Source organism: Alosa pseudoharengus, unplaced genomic scaffold (genome assembly GCF_046254945.1).
Source record: "Alosa pseudoharengus isolate Yale_2024_CS ecotype anadromous, Long Island Sound unplaced genomic scaffold, YU_APseudo_1.1 YU_APseudo_1.1_scf_14, whole genome shotgun sequence".
In the NCBI taxonomy this organism is placed as follows: Eukaryota; Metazoa; Chordata; class Actinopteri; order Clupeiformes; family Clupeidae; genus Alosa; species Alosa pseudoharengus.
The window spans coordinates 31,258,608-31,278,095 of record NW_027468609.1 but is presented as its reverse complement, the minus strand read 5'-3'; the positions used below and the strand labels follow the sequence as shown (position 1 = coordinate 31,278,095).

General features: G+C 45.4%; 1 protein-coding gene across 7 annotated transcripts in view; it reads right to left on the bottom strand.

Moving 5' to 3' along the window:
- Positions 1 to 19,488, bottom strand: part of vav2 (vav 2 guanine nucleotide exchange factor) — a 207,563-nt gene that overhangs the window by 37,664 nt on the left and 150,411 nt on the right. For all 7 annotated transcript variants that reach the window (XM_076284657.1, XM_076284660.1, XM_076284658.1 and 4 more), the window contains exons 5-8: positions 10,876 to 10,981; positions 7,959 to 8,057; positions 4,355 to 4,423; positions 1,118 to 1,218 (exon numbers count right to left, since the gene is read on the bottom strand). In XM_076284657.1, coding sequence (XP_076140772.1) covers positions 1,118 to 1,218; positions 4,355 to 4,423; positions 7,959 to 8,057; positions 10,876 to 10,981 — 375 coding nt within the window. The remainder of the gene's footprint in view (positions 1 to 1,117; positions 1,219 to 4,354; positions 4,424 to 7,958; positions 8,058 to 10,875; positions 10,982 to 19,488) is intronic.

Below are 19,488 nucleotides of genomic sequence, written 5' to 3'. Positions count from 1 at the left end.
GCTCTCTAAATATCTGATGAGCTCTGAGGCAAACAGAACAATTGATCCAAACATCTGTTCGATATTCTGACGCCCATAATAAGTCCACGCTCGCCTCGCTGCAGTCCAGCCCTGAGCTAATAGTGTGTCCTGAGGACGATACATGTGTGTGTGTATGTGTGTGTGTGTGTGTGTGTGTGTGTGTGGTGTGTGTGTGCAGTGATTTGTTCAGAGGGAGGGATCATCACAGCTGAGTTCATCAGTGCCCACTCTGAGGAGGTGCTAGACTGTGAACTGATCCACTCGGCTGGAGATGAGAGCCACAGCGTACGAGTGCACGAGTGTGCGAGTGTCCGTGCCCGCCCGAGACCTCAGAGGGACCAGACAGACACACGCACTCCTCATGAGCATCGCCCCAACACTTGCCCAGATGACCCCGACAGGCTACGCGTGCGGTTACCGATCACGACGGCACTCCCAGAGGGTCGGGGTGGATTTCATGTGTGTGTGTGTGTGTGTGTGTGTGTGTGTGTGTGTGTGTGTGTGTGTGTGTGTGTGTGTGTGTGCAGTGATTGACACTGTGCTCCATTACGGAGCAGTAAACACTTCAACATCTCTGTTAGTTATGAGTCAAGTGTGGTCATGCAGTGCACTAACATGGCAATCAATGGCAAGCAGACAAAGAACAAAGAGAAAGAGAGAGAGAGAGAGAGAGAGAGAGAGAGAGCGAGAGAGAGAGAGAGAGAGAGAAAGAGAGAGAAAGAGAGAGATGCTCTCTTTCTTTAATGGTATGGCAACGGGCCTGGTTCTCTATAGCTTGGTGTTCACATGTACAGGCAAGGAAGGGTTCTGCAAAGAACATGAACATCAGAATGAGACTTGGAAATAAACCTGGTAGACAACAAGCAATGGGAAAGATCCTGCAAAGAACCTTTCATCTGGTAGTTCCAACCAAGCAGGGAATTTACTATATGCCTACTATGTCGTTTCAGAGACAAAAACAAAAGAGATAGGTTGACCCTTGACAGGTTGGGCTATTGTACACCTCATCCTTCCTCAAAGAGAACAGAATTCGAGCTACAGCAAGCCCAACACCAGTACTGTTCCACAAGCCAAGAGGTCAGCACGGGGGTCTCACCTTTCCTTGAAGTCCAGGAAGATCTTGCCCAGACCGCTGCCCCCGGTCACCATGTTGAGGTCGATAGCCCTCAGCAGCGCCGCATGGACCTTGATCACATCCTGAGACACACACACACACACACACACACACACACACACAGAGAGAGAGAGAGAGAGAGAGAGAGAGAGAGATAGATAGAGAGAACACCATCCTTACATATACCGCATCTCTTTCTGGAATACTTCAACCCCATGTCAATTATTTAATCATTAACTGTTAGAAATTTCTGTTTGATTAAATGGCAAATATTGTCAAATCCAGTTAAGTCTTTTCCTTATTGAATACAGTATTTATTAATGTTGGCTAAGGAATCATTGCTAATCAATCTTACCAACATAAACTAAAACCTTACCAGCATAAACTAAAAATAAATTCAGATATACATGACTATACAACAGTTAGCTCCGGCCACGCTATTTATAAATCCTGATTGGACGACAGGCTATCCATGAGACAAGATGAGTGGCGATATCTCACTCCTCATTTTGCATTGAATTGTCCGATGCAAACATTCCATTCCCTCAAAGCAAGAGCAGTGATTGTATACTGCTCAGTGATTTTAAAAGTCATAACTGACAATTCTAGAGTGAAAAATTGGCGTGAATGGATTAGTGTCAATGTTCAGAATTAATATGTAACGTGAGGACAAGTGAGTAAACAAACTATTGTGCAAATTATTATTATTGTGCCTCTCTCACTCAACTTGGCTGCAGTGTGACATTTTCCGTTGCTTGATGACAGCACACGCCAAGAGCATTGATTGTAAGTATTTAGGGGCGGAGGATGAATGCACAAAATTCTAAATGAACGATAAAAAAACACAATTTGATGTCTTTCAACTTGATTAGTTTTAAGTGGAACTGTTGTATAATAGCAATATGGCACTTGTGATCATGGCCTTGGTAAGGGATGTATATGCACATGTCACTCGTGCCATATTTCTTAATTAGATGTGTTTAAATGTGTTTAATATGGCAACAATTCAGGGCATATGAGTCTTTCCACACTGATTTGAGTGAGAGTCTGAGCTTAAGCACTGTATACAGAAGAATTCCTCTCTGCACTGAAGTGGCTGCCACTTGGGCATTTATTTCAAGTCTCACAGAATCCAGTTCATTCCACACACCTTCTGTCCAGACGCCGCTTGGCAACCACTTTGATTAGATTAGGCCTCATTCATCATTGTTGATATCTGGAACACCTCCTAAATGAGTTTTAAATAACTTCACAGGCTGACGCGCCACAAGGGTCCTCAGCTCTAGAACACAGCACCTGCTCTATTCAGAGCCATTCCTCCAGTCTCTCTCTCTCTGATTGTGAGTGTGAGTGTGTGTGTGTGTGTGTGTGTGTGTGTGTGTGTGTGTGTGTGTGTGTGTGTGTGTGTGTGTGTGAGTTTGTGTGTGTGTATGTGTGCATTTTATGCATTCTAGCAGAACAAATCAGAATATATATATATATATATATACAGCGGGGAAAATAAGTATTGAACACGTCAACATTTTTTTCAGTAAGTATACTTCCAGTAAGGCTATTCGCATTAAATTTTCACCGGACATTAGTATTAACTTAGGTAATCCACACATATATAAAAATCCAAACATTAATGTCTAAAAGTAGTGTTATGAGTAAAAAAGTGGAATGGCACAGGGAAAAAGTATTGAACACGCTAAGAAAAAGCCGTACACAAAGGCGAGGAATGACAAGGAACAAACTGGAATCTATAAGTAGTTAGAGAAATTATCCCTCCTGTCTGTGCTAATTGATATAAGATGGGTTAGTACATACTGGTGGGCTATAAAAAGGTTTTTTATTACCAAGGTGTCACACAAGAAACATTTCATGATGGGTAAATGCAAAGAGCTCTCCCAAGACCTTTGCAACCTTATTGTTGCAAAACATATCAATGGAACTGGTTACAGATGCACTTCAAAACTTCAGAATCATCCAGCAAGCAATATGGAGCCATTATCTGCAAGTGGAAGAAACATCACTGCATCATCAACTGGCCATGCACAGGATCTCCTTGCAAGATTTCTGACCAGGAAGTCAGAAGGATAGTCAGAAGAGCCAAGGACCACTCTGAGAAAGCTCCAGAAAGATTTGAAGGCAGCAGGTACAATTGTTACAGAGAAAATCATAGGTAATGCACTCCACCACCATGGCATCTATGCACGCTCATCCCACATGACTCTATTGCTGAAGAAAAACATGTCAAAGTTTGTTGAAAGTTTGCTACACAACATTTGAACAATCCTATGAAATACTGAGAGAATGTATTCTGGTCAGGCAAGAGCAAAATTGAACTTTTCAGATGTCATACTACACACCATATTTGGAGGAGAAATGGCACTGTGCATCACCCTAAAAATACCATACCAACAGTGAGGTTTGGAGGTGGTGGAATCATGGTGTGGGCTGTTTTGCATCTCATGGCACTAGCAGACTTCATACAGTTGAAAGAATGATGAATGGAGTCATTTTGTTCTGGGAGAATCTTTACTTCCACCAGGATGATGAGGATGAGACATGGCTAGACCGTCCAGCAGGACAATGATCCAAACCATTCAGCAAAGGAAGCTCTCAATTGGTTTCAGAGAAAGGAAATCAAGGCCCTGACTTCAATTCAATTGAACAGTTTTGGAAGTTAACTAAAGATCAGGATTCACAAGAGGGACCCCTGAAATAGTCAATATTAAAGGACTATCTGTTTAAAAGAATGGGCCAAACTCACACCAGAATACTGTGACTGATTAGTTTCGTCATACAGAAAATGCCTTGAAGCTGTCATCACGAATAAAGGCTTTTTCACAAAGTATTTAAGAAATGTCAGCAGGCGTGTTCAATACTTTTTCCCTGTGTCATTCCACTTTATTACACATAACTCTACCTATGGACATTAATGTTTGGATTTTTTTATATGAGTGGATTATCTGAGTTAATTCTAATGTCTGGTGAAAATGTCATGCAAATAGCCTCATTGGAAGTATACTTACTGAAAAAAATGTTGATGTGTCCAATACTTATTTTCCCCGCTGTATATATATATATATATATATATAAAGGATGATGATTGGTGATGTGAGGGGAGAAAGAGTACCAGGTGGGGGCAACAGGTGTGTTCATGCTATGATTTTCTCTTTCAAGGAAACATAACCATTCCATTCTACCGCAACTCTAGTGTGTGTGTGTACTTACCTCTAAGTTGACGAAGATAGCTTCCATGTCCTGAGGGCTGAGCACCTGCTTCAGTGGGATCATGTAGTTCTGTTGGGAGATCAAGAATATACCTTTCAGTCACTTTCTGTCTCTCATCACATATCACACACACTTCTCTCTCTCTCCCTCTCTGTGTGTGTGTGTGTGTGTGTGTGTGAATATGTGAAGGTGAATACCCAGTGCTGTAGAGAACTTCTGTACCTTTACAGAGAGATGTGCATAAAGGCCTTGGTTTAGTAGAATAAAAGTGTGTGTCCTTGTGCTAGAGCATATCCCTGTGTGCTTGGATGTGTTTTCGTCAAGGTGTCAGTGCATTAATATACCGGTAATTGCTGTGGGAGCTTTGAACATGAGTTGTCATAGAACTCACTCTGTCCTAACCATCCAGTATCCTTTTCTATCCATCATAAGCCTGAAATAATCAAGTCCTAAACAAGTCTTGGTAGATGGCATGTTAAAATGGTCAGTGTCAGTCAAGCCAGCAGCTCTCAGAACTGTAGATCTTTTCACATGCTAATAAGCTGTCACAGCATCAAGTACTGGTAGGAATGTCATAACAATGATGCGGTCATACCACTGGACACAGGCTATCGTGATGACTTATGACAGGTTTCTAGTCTATGGCTGTCTAATGAAAAAGATTCAAATCAAGTGCCCACCGACCCATCTATCATGATGGAGGCCTTACAAGAGCTATGCATTCACCTCACACTCCTAATAGTCCCCATACGCCTGACGGTCTGGGTTTCAAACACCAAATAATAATAACGCACCTGAATAAAACTCACCTGAGAGTTCATGTTCCTGTCTGTAAGACTGCTCAAAGGCCTACTACACTAAATTCAATTCAGTTCAATTCAAGAAAGCTTTAGTGGCATGAACGTTTCAGCAACATTATTGCCAAGCTCAGTTACATGTACACATAGAATGAGTAAAATCTAAAATCACAAGATCTGTCTGTCTGTGGCTGGTGTTGAACTGTAAGGGGAAGAGGCAGAGGAGGCAGCAGAGTGTGGAGGAAGGAGGTGGAGTTAGAGACGGAGATGGAGATGGAGGAGAGCGCTGGTGTGAATCAGGCCGCCTCGTGCGTCAGCAGCGCCGGAGAAGTCACACGGAGTTACCGCGGCGGCTTTTTGACGAGCGCAAAGTGATAACTCGGCATCAGCCGCGAGGGGGAGAACTAAAATCAGCCACCGGCCCAGAAAATGGTGCTGTCAGAGGTGACGGAGCCGGCGCTGGCTGGTCTCAGATCAGAGAGAGAGCGGGAGCTGAATTTGGACTCCAGTTCCAGTGGCGGCTCATCCACCTGGCAGATATCAGGACGGGTGTCTGCTTGTATATTCATCAAGTCTAACTTTGGCTACATCAGGTTCAAAATTCAAAAATGGTTATTGTTTTTTTTTATTTTTTTAAATATTTTTTGGGCTTTTCATGCCTTTAATGATAGGACAGTGGAGAGTGACAGGAAGCGAATGGGAGAGAGAGCAGGGGTGGGATCCGGAAAGAACCATGGGGCGGGAATCGAACCCGGGTCGCCGGCGTATGGTGCAGGTGCCCCAGCCAATTGTGCCACAGCTGGGGCCAAAAATGGTTATTGTTAACATTCTGGGGCCAATACTGTGGTTTCATCAACAAAAAGCGCTCTGGGAGCTTGTGAAGGCCCAGAAAAGACCATTCAAAACCAACAGATTTGTTGTCAAGAATATCATATCTAGTGTTTTCACAGACCCATGTCCAAACACTGTTCATTAAGGCTTGCCTGTGCATCCATAATTCTTTATATTTAGATTATTCATGGAGCAACACATTTCAAGTATCCACTTGTGAATTTTTCAGAATGCTTTTATTCCTCCTCTCCAGCACTGTAAGATTCACGAGCTATAGACTCTGGATGGGAATGTGTCACCTGCACCCTCTCCAATCACGATGACCTTAATCATGAAAAATGCACGAGTCATGCCACTGCAATTAAAATGTAATGATAGAGGCCGCCTTGCCTGCACGTGAGAGCTCCGACAGCGCGTTAAACTTGATTAGGGAGAGACAATGTGATCGTGTCCTGATTGTCGACATGTAATTGGAGTGTGTGTGTGTGTGTGGTGGGCTGCGGTGGTGGTGAGGGGGCTTTTTGTTTACTTAGCTAAGCAAACATCAGGGCTCACCTCTGCCATAAAGGGAGCAGTCAGGCAGTTTCATGTCCCCCACGGTGGGAGTCCTCAATAGCATTACACTCATTTGTCTGCTAGACTAATCTACTTAGGGACATGTGTTTAATTTGTGTTTGTGTTTGTGTGTGTGTGTGTGTGTGTGTGTGTGTGTGTGTGTGTGTGTGTGTGTGTGTGTGTGTGAGTGTGAGAGAGAGAGAGAGAGAGATAGAGAGCAAGAGAGACAGAGCAAGTGTTTTTCAGCATCATTACAGGTGTGAGAGTTTGTGTAGATGTCTGTGTGTGTGTGTGTGTGTGTGTGTGTGTGTGTGTGTGTGTGTGTGTGTGTGTGTGTGTGTGTGTGCATTCATGCATTACAGGTGTCAGCGTATGGATGTGTGTGGGTGAGAGAAGAAAGGAACAGTAATATAATACTGCAAATATGTGCCCCTTTAATTAGTGAGTGGCTGGTGTGTGTGGGTGTGTGAGGAGAGAGGAAGAGAAAATGAGAAAGAAAAGAGGGACTATGAGTGCACAGGAGTGTGATCAACTTTAATTAACAGTTTGGTAGTTGTGTGTGTGTCATCACACACTTTGGTCGTATGTGAAAAAGCTAATGTACCCAATATCTATGTTTGTTTAGATCAGTGCTTTGGTTACCATTTAAATGCAACTCAATTAAGTGTGGCTTTCTATCTTTGCTGTGTGTGTGTGTGTGTGTGTGTGTGTGTGTGTGTGTGTGAGGCCCTGGGGAGCTTCCAATAACATTGATCTGGGCTGCTGACATTTATGTTTCCCTGTGGTTCTGCCCACTGCTGACATTTCACACACACACACACACACACACACACACACACACACACACACACACACACACACACACACACACACACACACACACACACACACACACACAACCTATCACTCTGCTCTGACATCACACCACTCCCATCCCAGAGGAGTAAAACCTCTTTCTCTCACTTTTTGGATCTGTCATGTGCTCTCTCCTCCTTATTTCTTTCACACATCTTTTTCTCTACCTCTCTTCATCTCCACCTCTCCCTTTTTCCTCCATCTCTCTTCTCTAACTCATACTTCTGCTTCTGCAACATCACTATTTGCGTCCCCTTTTTCTGCCTCAGCAGCTTTAATGTCTTCATCTCCCTAGTCTCTGGTACTCAAGTCAACATCATCTCCTCAGGCCCTCGTCTTTGGTTCTTAATCTCCATTTTAATCTCTCTGTTGCTCTTTGGGCGTGTGTGGAGTCTTCTTATTTGGACTTGGATTTGACTGTTGTTTGTGTTTACACTGTCAGTGTGCTTTTGACTGATATTAAAGGCAACATAAAAGTCAGTCTCTCTCGCTCTCTCTCTCTTACTCTCTCTCTCTCTCTCTCTCTCTCTCTCTCTCTCTCTCTGTTGTTCTCTCTCTCCACCCACCTTGTCGATGTCTTCCAGTGTTTTGTAGTACTTGGCCTCCGTCTCCTGGATCTCCACCAGGCAGCAGTTGCGCTTGTCGTCCTCCGACATGCCCATTTTCTGCGTCAGACAAACCAAGCACAGAAACACACACGACATGTCACGTCACCCCACCAGTCACGAGGACAAGAACACACAAACAACACACACCTCATGTTACACACGCTCGGGCCAGACTGGCAACATGACAGCCATGTCACCCGCCACGGGCCTCTCTCGCGTGCGTGCGTGTCTGCATCCCGATGTCTGGCCGTCGCCCGTCGTTTCGCTGACGTCTCGTAAGACGTGGTTGACCACGGGTGCCAGACACACAATAGAGCTGTTTTTCCCCCGGTGTCTTATTTAGGACGAGGCTTTTGTGTGGTCAGGCACATACAGTACGGGCATCGGATGTTGAAGCTGCCAGCTCACAGGGGAGGGGCAGAGTGGACTGGGTTTGTTTTGTCTACCCAGAATCCAATCGTGCCTTTGAAACCAAACCAAAACAAAGCTTTTGGACTGCATTGGCCGTGCCGCTTCACATCCACCCGTGACCTACCCCTGTCTGGGACTTTAGAGAAATAATAGAAAAAAGGCCCAAAATGTGCTTTTGATGAAACGTGCTAATTAAGCGCATCCCACGAAGGGGGCTGATTGGCCAGCGCAAGGCCGCCGGGGTGATTGGGGCGTAATTGCTGCGGTGTTGTTGCCGCGACGACGCTGGGTGATTTTTGGCGGGTGGGAGGGTAGTGACATAAGGGTGGGGGAGGCGTGGTTGGTGGGGTCCCTGTCTAACTGTTGGCAGGGCTTTGATGAACATCTGTGCCCACGCCGGCGCAAACATCTGGGGCCAGGGCGAACCCAGACTCCTCTAGCAGCATTACACAACCATTAGGGAGTGGGGGCTGAGACAGGCAGACAGAGAGGGAGGGAGGGAGAGAGAGAGAAAAAGAGAGAGAAAGAGAGGAAAAGAGAGAGAAAGAGAGGAAAAGAGAGAGACGTGTGTGCAAGCACAGCGGTCTTCAAAACAGAAAGACAAAGATGCCGAGGGAGAGAAAAATAAACAGATAAAAGAAGAAAAGACAAAAGAGGAGGAACAGAGGAAAGAAAATATAGGAAAATACAGACTAACACAGTGTGATAGATAGGCACACAGAGAAGAAAAACGGCAGAAAGCGCGCGAGAGAGAGAGAGAGAGAGAGAAGAAAAGAGGGAGATTGACAGTAAAACTAATACACATGCAGTACAGTATACGTCTGACATGAAAGATGAAGGGCCGGCAGCAATGTTAACGCAGGACGCTGCAGCATCCAAGAGCAATTAAAACTCCAAAGGGAGCAGATAAAACAAGCATGTGTGGCTATTCTACTGGCCTCTCACTGAGGTCATGATAGCTGCAGTCTGCTGCCCAGAGAAAAAAACAAACCAAAAAATAAACAAAAACAACAACAAACAACGTCCAGCTCCAGCTGGAAACTGGCAGATTACCCAATACTACCCCCACTAATTAACATGGCACGGGCAGAAAACACACACACACACACACACACACACACACACACCAGACACACGTATACACAAACATCCTGGCACCAACAGACAGTCAGACAGACAAACAGACACACACGCACACACACTTTTGTATGAGAGTACGAGGGATGACGGGGTAGCACACACATCCAGTGTGTGTGTATGTGTGTGTGCACATGTGTCCCAGTGTGTTAGTATCTCCTGTGTTTAAAGGTCTTGGTTAATTGCCAACAAATCCTCTGTTGTCATCCATGCTCTGGAGAAAGAACTGGTGAGACTCAAAGGAGCTTAGAGCCAGGGCTTGTTACAAGACGCTGAAAACAACCAAAGCCAGGCTTATCACTGGCCCAAGCATAGGAGCTAAACTGTTGCCTCTGTTTATTAATGTGGTAATTGGCACAGCAGAGACCATCCCCATACTGTGCACTGACATTTATTTATATGGAAATATGTTTATTATTATTAGCATCTGTTCTTTTATATAAATGAAAAATAGAAAACATAGATTTCATCATCTAGATGTGAGTCAGGTGAAATTGCGTAGTGCATTTATAACATATTATACTAAACCACACTAGCTGTATTACATAATGGCATATCACACAGTTAGAATACGGCTGCTATGAAGTAATAGGATAATAATAATAATGGCTGGTAGTTGACAAAGAGAGGGAAAGAAGCAGGTGATATTGGTGAGACGTCTGACTACTTCTACAGGGATTTAGGAGCTACTGGGTGGGGGGTAGGGGGGTAACGAAGGGGGGTGGGTGAGCGGGGTTAGTGGACAGCGGGACTAGGGGACAGGACACCCGGTGTTAGGCAGCACAGGACACACACGTTGAGGGGAGTTGGGTTGGATTGGGTTGGGTGGGGGGGGGGGGGGTCAAAGTTGGCAGAAACTCACCTGCATGTATCGAATCTGCAGCGTAAAAGAGGAGGCAAAGCGGCACAGGTGAGCAGAGAAGGGCACCAGAGTACAGCGTTACGATGAGATGAGACGTCTCACACACACACACACACACACACACACACACACACACACACACACACACACACTCATGCACTTGTTCATACACAAACTCACGTCTCAACAGCCACACGATAGGCACACCAGTGCAAAATTTTTCTTAAAAGCATAAAAATATTGGGTACACACAGACACCAGACAATTCAATTTCCATCATGGTTCATACTGATATGATATATCCTTAGTTAATTTTAGCATCACTTAAATTTTTCACTGGCGTAAATGCATGATAGATGAGGCCCATTCTCTCTCTATGTCTCCAATTCTCCCTCTCGTTTGAAGAGTGTTTCTGTGTGTGTGTGTGTGTGTGTGTGTGTTTTTATGTGTGTTCATGGGTCTTACCATAGGCTGTCTGACTTCCACCTTGATGATATCCTCGTAGATGTCATCGCCGTCGTCATCGCAGGGAACGCAGTCGTAGATGTCGTCCTCTCCCACGTCATGCTCACTGTGGAGACGGAGACAGAGATGGAGAGAATGTGATGTAATGTAAACAACACCACCAGTCAGGGGCTGTTTAAGTATGAGTGTGTGTGTGTGTGTGTGTGTGTGTGTGTGTGTGTGTGTGTGCGCGCAGTGTGTGCAGAGACATAGGCCAAGATACCAATATCAGAATATATCATTCGATGAATGAGCTGTCTTTGTGTATTTGTGTGTGTGTGTGTATGTGTGTGTGTGTGTGTGTGTGTGTGTGTGTGTGATGTGTGCAGTGTGTGCAGAGACACAGACCAAGATACCAATATCAGAGTTATCTCAAATTCGATGAATAGTCTGTCTTTGTGCATTTGGGAGTGTGTGTGTGTGTGTGTGTGTGTGTGTGTGGGGGTGTGCGCATCATCCCTGCACAGTGTTGGTGCTTGAAAAGCAGAGCACAAACAGCAGCCTAATATTCCATCTCCCAGCACAGACACACTATCTGTATATCTCCATGAGGCGCTTTTCTGACAGTGAGAGTCGGGATGACAGAGACATCACAAACTGAGCCAGACACCAGAGGAAGATGCACTATGCACTCTCTAACAAGCACTAGAGTTATGGCCAGCACTGTAACAGAGGAAACAAGCTTAGAAAGCTGTGCGTGTGCATAACAATGTGTGTGAGGGTGTGTGTGTGTGTGTGTGTGTGTGTGTGTGTGTGTGTGTGTGTGTGTGTGTGTGTGTGTGTGTGTGTGTGTGTGCAGGGGCTTTGGGGGTGAGGGACAGCAGAAGGACACTTTCCATTCAGTCTCACTCAGTTTCATAGAATTCAAGGACGCATTCATGCTGGTGAGGAAATATATATATATATATATATATATATATATATATATATATAGATAGATAGATAGATAGATAGATAGATATATAGATAGATACTTTATTGATCCCCAAGGGGAAATTCAAGGGTCTCAGTAGCATACAGACATCACACACAACATATAAGTATAAACATATAATTAAACTCCACTGTACAATAAAGACAGTAGAAGATAAGAAGATAAGAAAACTAAGAAAACTAAATACTAAATACACTATATAAATTAAATTAAGAAAGTCCAATGTGCTTGAGGGTGATCAAGCATAAGACGCTTGTAGTGACAGGGCCGGGACTGGTAAGGTGCTGTGTGGGAGTGAGTGTCATGGTGAAGGTGCAAACAGTAGTCCAACCATAGTCCTTAGTTACAGTATGTGTGCATGGCAAGGTGCTCAAGAGAGTGAGTGTCATGGTGAAGGTGCAAAAAGTAGTCCAACATTAGTCCAACAGTGCAACAGTGCAAGAGTAAGGTCTAGAGACCAGCATAAATAATATGGACAAATAGGAGAGTAAAGTATAATGTAGACAAGGCAAAATAAAAAAACAATTTCAGTGCAAGAACAGGTTGAGGTAATAGGGTTATAGCCATTCATTCATTCAGTATTGTAGCAGAAGCCTGACCGCAGCCATTGATCATGTGTGCTAATATAGCAGGAAAAACAGTGTAGCAGTAAAACAGTAGTGAAAACATTAGGCTGTGTACATTAGTAAAACAGTAGTAAAACAGTAGTAAGCAGTAGTGGGCAGTCAGAACTCAAACATGGACATGGAGAGGGTGGAGAGGCAGACAGCCTAAGCAGAGGATATATATATCTGGTCCCCAAACTGCTATGCTTGTATATGTCTGAATAAAAAAGAAGGTCCTAATATGTCGTGCAAAATCTGTGTCTGTGTATGTGGGTGGGTGAAAAATAGAACAGTGTGTGTGCTTTCTCTCCCTTCCCCCCTGTAATCTCTCTCGTTCTCTGTCTCTCTCTCTCTATCCTTCTCTTTCTCTCCCTCTCTCTATGTCAGTGGAGGTCTCATATGCATGAGAAGAGGATCACAGTTTCTTGGAAATGGTCGCAGACATCTGCGTGACCTGCCTGACAGCTTCACTCTCATCTGACCACACACACTCAGCTCTCTGGTGGCAAACACAAATACACACAGACCAAAGACACACACACACAAACACACACACACACACACACACACACACATACACACACACACACACACACACATACACACACACACACACACACACACACACACACACTCACACAGAGACACACGCACATATACACACACACACACACATGTTTTCCTAAAGCTTCATGACAAGTGGAGCACAAGGTGTCCTTCCCTCTCCTGTCCCAGCTGCACCCAAGCTCACATACACAGGTGATAACTGATTGATGAGAGAGAGAGATAACCCTTTTTCTGAGTGAGTGTGTGTGTGTGTGTGTGTGTGTGTGTGTGTGTGTGTGTGTGTGTGTGTGTGTGTGTGTGTGCTTTGAGATATATCCCTTTTTTCTGTGTATGCATTGAGGCCCAAGCACAGACAATCTACCCATTTTGTACTATATGAAGGCCAACACAGGCAGACAGAATCTAATCAAATGAAGTTGAATATGTCCGAGGATGTCATGGTTCTCTCTCTTCCTCTGCGCCAGATTACTGGCACACTGGAAGATGGCTGGACCCTCCTCACACCTGATGCCCAACATGACCTCAAGGGTAGTGGTTTGTAAATCTCACAAGAATCACACACACACACACACACACATTGTACACACACTCACACACACACACACACACACACACACACACACACACACACACACACACACACACACACACACACACACACACACTTTCAGTCAGCCGACTTGAGTTGCAACCATCCAGTGTAAGACTCAGCAGGGAATCAAAGTATCAAAGTTTCAAAGTTCAGTGTGCACTGCAGCCCCATGTTACTTCTGTGGATGTGGACTAAAAAGGATCCAACAGTGGAGAGAGGTCATGCATACATACACACACACACACACACACACACACACACACACACACACACACACACACACACACACACACACACACACACACACACACACAGCAGCAGCAGCTGTTGTCGCTGCTGGAGACCGATGAGGTGACTCTGAAGGAAAGTGGAGCTGACCTTGGGGTCGAGCTCTTCGGAAGAGGGAGGAAAGCAGAGAGAGAAGAGTGAAGGCAGCAGAGGAGAGGAGATTGATGAAGAGGGGGAGAAGGGAAAGGAGAACGAGAGAGAGGTGGAGGAGGAGGAGAAGTAAGGATGACATGGTTAGATAAGAGAAAGTGAGAGGGGGAGAAATGGTAGTGACACTCTGAGGAAAGCAGAAGGACAAGAAAGGAGGACAGACACAGGGGAGAGGAGAGGAGACATCTGACTTCCACCGAGAGAGAGATGTTTGTCCTTCACATATATTGGAGCACCAGAAAAGGAGAGAGAATGAGAGGTGAAAGAATGAAGGAAGAGAGAGAAAGGAGAGTTTACATTCAGACATTCAGACACACACACACACATACACATGCACACACACACACACACCACTAATCCACAGGTCCTGAATGGTTGAATACAATCGGCTATTTCTTAAAGCAATCTCAGACATTGTTTATCATTAATGTTTTTTGGCACCACACATTCACAATTTAAATGAAAATGTGAATATAAAGGGTATTGTCGCACCAATATACCAACAATCATGACATTGGGTTGTACGGTTATCATGCTAGGAAAATCTCATTCAAAGAAACATAACCATTTCATTCTTCCACACCTCTAGTGTGTGTGTGTGTGTGTGTGTGTGTGTGTGTGTGTGTGTGTGTGTGTGTGTGTGTGTGTGTGTGTGTGTGTGTGTGTGTGTGTGTGTGTGTGTGTGTGTGTGTGTGTAATCTTGACTCTCCACATCTAGATAAGAAACCACTAGCTGGCTCCACCATTTCAGACACCTCCATGCTCTTTCCCTCCACGACCTCAATTTACTGAGGGTCCACCCGCCACCCACTCACAAACACACACACACACACACACACACACACACACACACACACACTGTGACCACCCTGAGGGGCTACACACCGCCTCCACATTTCTGTCCAGTTTTCTGCCTCCGTGAGCATAAATGTGTCCAAGCCCCCAGCAGACGCACCCACATAAACACACACACACACACACACACATACACACACAGCCAAACAAACCCCAAAGAGATACACACAATGTGCATAGACACACCTGTATCAAGGTCAAGGGAGTCCACCCATCTCTAGGGCTTTACTCATTGTGCATTGCAAAGCCATTGTGTGCCTCAGTCTATTGCCATGCAGACAACCTTTGTCAGACTGGTTCTCCCTTAGCATCTGCAGCCCAAACGTCCTACATCTTTAGTCATCTGACACCATGGATGCACACATGCTTATGGACGTGACATGTGGGAGGGCATAAGCTAACATGTGCTGCCACTGCCAAGGGCAAGAGGAGATCATGTAGAGTGAGTAAAGCTGGGGTGGGATTGGTGGGGAGGCAAGGGTGGAGGGATCAGGTCTGCAGAAAAAAAAAGCACAAAAAAAAAGAACAAAAAAAACCCCTCATGTCTGAACATAATCCTTCAGCAGTGTCCTCTGCCTGTTACGTGAGAAATGGAGAGTGGAACGACTCAAGGTGACCATGTTCTAGGACTTATTCTCCCTACGTCCACAACAGTCAATACAGACAGACCAATACAGGCCAATCCCTGTGTATGTGTGTGTGTATGTGTGTGTGTGTGTGTTTGTGTGTATATGTGCGTGTGTGTGTGTGTGTGATTCCCTCTGAATAAAGTGTAATTGAATGTTCTTGACAGTGAGTGTGAGCATATGCTTCCTGGTTATTCTGCTGATGAAATGTGTTTGTCTTTGAGGAGGAGAGAAGCAATGCGAAGCAAATGGAGAGAGAAATGGGAGAGATGGCCTCAATCAAACATTCAGCTGTCACTCTCCCTTCTCTGCTCTTCTCCCTCTCCCCCAGACCTCAGGAAGAGGGCTTTCAAGTTTTAATTGAGGTGCCTGAGTTCACCTGTACTGTATGCGTGTGTGTATGTGTGTCTGTGTGTGTGTTTTTACAGAGAGAGAGAGAGAGAGAGAGAGAGAGAGAGAGAGAGAGAGAGAGAGATGGGTGTATGTGTATCTCTGTGTGAGTGTGTGTACTGTATGTGTGCGTTTGCCCCTGTGTGTGCATATACACACATGACTGCCACCAGGTTTTATTAAAATAGTAAAAAGCCTGCAGTCCCCATTTCATTTTCATGTAGTACACTCAACCTTGGTTAGGTGTGTGTGTGTGTGTGTGTGTGTGTGTGTGTGTGTGTGTGTGTGTGTGTGTGTGTGTGTGTGTGTGTGTGTGTGTGTGTGTGTGTGTGTGTGTGTGTGTGTGTGTGTGTGTGTGTGTGTGTGTGTGTGCGTGCGTGTGTGTGTGCGCGTGCGCGTATATATGTGTGTTTCCCCCTAAGACCCAGAGCAGCAGGGCTAATTTTCTGTCTGATTACCCTTTGGAGCAGGCAGGAGCTGTCCACAGCTTTTGCACGCGATCGGTGCCCGCACCCAGCACTCTCCCACTGCGCCCAGCGCCCGCCTGTGCCCTCCTCCTGGCCCTGGCACCACCAGAGGGCCGCTCACGATGGCATATGCCCAGCTGCTCCGCTGGGGCACTGGTGCATAGCAAGGACTCGCTCCCTTTTGAGGCAGGCTCGGCTGTGAGTGAGTGAGTGTGCTGTGTGTGTGTCTGTGTGTGTGTGTGTGTGTGTGTGTGTGTGTGTGTGTGTGGCAAGCTCGGCTGTGACTGAGTTTTTTTTTTTATTATTTATTTGCTCTCATGCATTTGGAATGGGGAGTGTTGTGTCTGAACTTCTCAAATTGGCTGTGAGAGAGTGTGCTGTGTGTGTGTGTGTGTGTGTGTATGCGCGTGTGTGTGCGTGTCTGTTTGTCGGCGTGCTTGCGTGCGGGAGAAGACACACAGATACACGGCGCGGTTCCAGCAGCCCAGATTATGGGCCTTTCATCCTGGTGAGCAGAGAAGGGGCCTGGCTGATGATCTGCCCTCGTGATGCTCCGCTCTTGGACAGGGCTCACTGTCCTCAAAGCTGTCCTCTCTCCACTCATTTGTGTGTGTGTGTGTGTGTGCGTGTGTGTATGTGTGTGTATGCACTTAAAACTCGTGCACATGCATGTAAGCCTCCCCAAGACAAGACATACATACATACACACACACAGACACACATTCCAAACTCTCTCCTCTCATTCCCTGGGCCTCCCCTGTGTTCACTCCACACATTCCCTGGACGCTGAGCATGTTTTCATAGACAGCCCCCGGTTACATCAGCGGGCCACAGGTCAGCGCTGGCTTATTATCCCAGCCGAGTCATCCCCTCATTACTCCCTGACCTGCCTCAACCCGGTCATTAGGAACGCCAAACATGATTACATGTGTTACAGACGTGACTGGACGCTCTCCTGCTCCAGCTGTGACGTTTGCGTGTGCTATTATCGAATTAGATTGTGTTTTCATAAAACAATATGTTTACATAGAATAGACAGGAGAGGTTATTACATTACATTACAACTCCACCAGGGGATTGGAAAAGCATTTTTGACTACTGACATGTGATAACACAAGTGGCTTATGTCATGCGCAGAATGAATGCAGACACAAATCCTGCTCACACTGAAATATAATCTAAGATGTAGGGGATTGGGCTATTTAACATGTATTTCTTATCATTCCTTTATGCATTAGCATATCTTTTACATTTATGGTAAGACACTATTTTCCCAGTTAAGTTGCCGTCTGAAAAATGTTAAATCATATGATTTAATGCTAAATAGAAAGATCACTCAAATTAGAGCGAGATACAGCAAGGCTGAGGAGTTTTTATTCACAAATGAATAAAAGAAAAGTCTGCCCTGAAGTGGAAATCTGTACTGCACATGGTTCATATGCACACATACACACACAGACACACACACACACACGCACACACACACACACACACACACACACACACACACACACACACACACACACACACACACACACACACACACAGGCCTGTGGAGATATGGAAGAGGAAAATAATGATGAGGGCTGATAGCAGGAGCTTCATGCTATGGTAGTAAGCCTACAGTGCATCAGACATGCCAACACCCTCACTCACTCACTCACCCTCATGCTGGTGCTCCCTACTGTCTATCAGAGATCTGAGCTCAAGCAAAGTGCTTATGTGATATCTGGTGGAGGGGGGAGGGGGGTGTGTGTGTGTGTGTGTGTGCATTGTCAACCAGTGGTGTAATCTATATGTCAGATCCTGGGGCTTTTCCACTTTCTACAAAGAGACGGCCATCACAAAGAAACTTCACACAGACATACAGACAGGCGCACACACACACACACACACGTGCAAAACACAGTGAGAACACCCAGAGACCCCTCATCTGAGATAAACTAGATCCTGATGTAGCCCTGTTTTCTTTCACACCAAAAGCACACACACACACACACACACACACACACACACACACACACACACACACACACACACACACACACACACACACACACACACACACACACACACACACACACACACACACAGATAACAGAGGCCTGATCTTTACTTGGCAGCTCCACTGCTTCCAAGCTGCTTTTTTTCTCCACCAGTCTTTTCCCATCTCACACATCCCCCCCCCTTTCTTTCCTCCCCTCCTCTTCCTCCTCCTCCACGTCTGTTCCCACTCGCTCTCCTTCTCTCTTTTCTATGGTGGCATTCTCCTCTTTTCATCCCACTCACTCCGGTAGCCCGTATGTGTGTATGTGTGTGTGTGTGTGTGTGTGTGTGTGTGTGTGTGTGTGTGTGTCTAAGCGTGTTTATCACTCCTCCAGCAGGCTGGCCAGCCCAATGGCTGAGTGACGTGTGGCAGGTTTGGGCATAATGGCTCCTCTCCTTGCGCTCACAAAACATTACCTGAGCTCTCGCATCTGCCACCTGCAGCTCAGGCACATTCATCACGCCTTCACACAGAGGATTCGCCGTGACGCCACGCCGTGCCTGTAACAATGATTTATCGCCCATGCTGAGCGACATTACGGGGTGTGGGGGGGTCATACATAGCTATAGATATGAGCTTGAAGTGCGGGAAGTCGGCTAAATTGCATATGAGCAGATTGCTGTGAGGATCCTGAGCAGCTGTGCCTATTTCATTCTGCAATAATAGTGCGTAGTATCACTCTATAATTGTCAGATAAATTGGGGCTTTTAGTTTGGTCTTGTGGAGATGGGTTACATTAGAAGTTATTTGTGAGTCATTATGAGGCTTATGAAAGACAGCAAACACGTCATAAATGTCAACACTAGTTCTAGGTTGACTATGAGAGAGCTACTAATGGAATTGAACCCTGGTACGCCAAGGCTGATGTGTTATTGAAGCTCATTTAGATTTACATGTCTTAGATTTCCGTAGTGTTGCTGTACTGAGCCCTATTGTCATCAAAGTGTGCTAATTGCTACTTTCCTTAGCTTCTCAAACTATAAGATCCTCAACAGTTCCTTGGTTGGCTTAATAGCTGAGGTGCAATGCATATCGGGAGTGCAATATATGTAT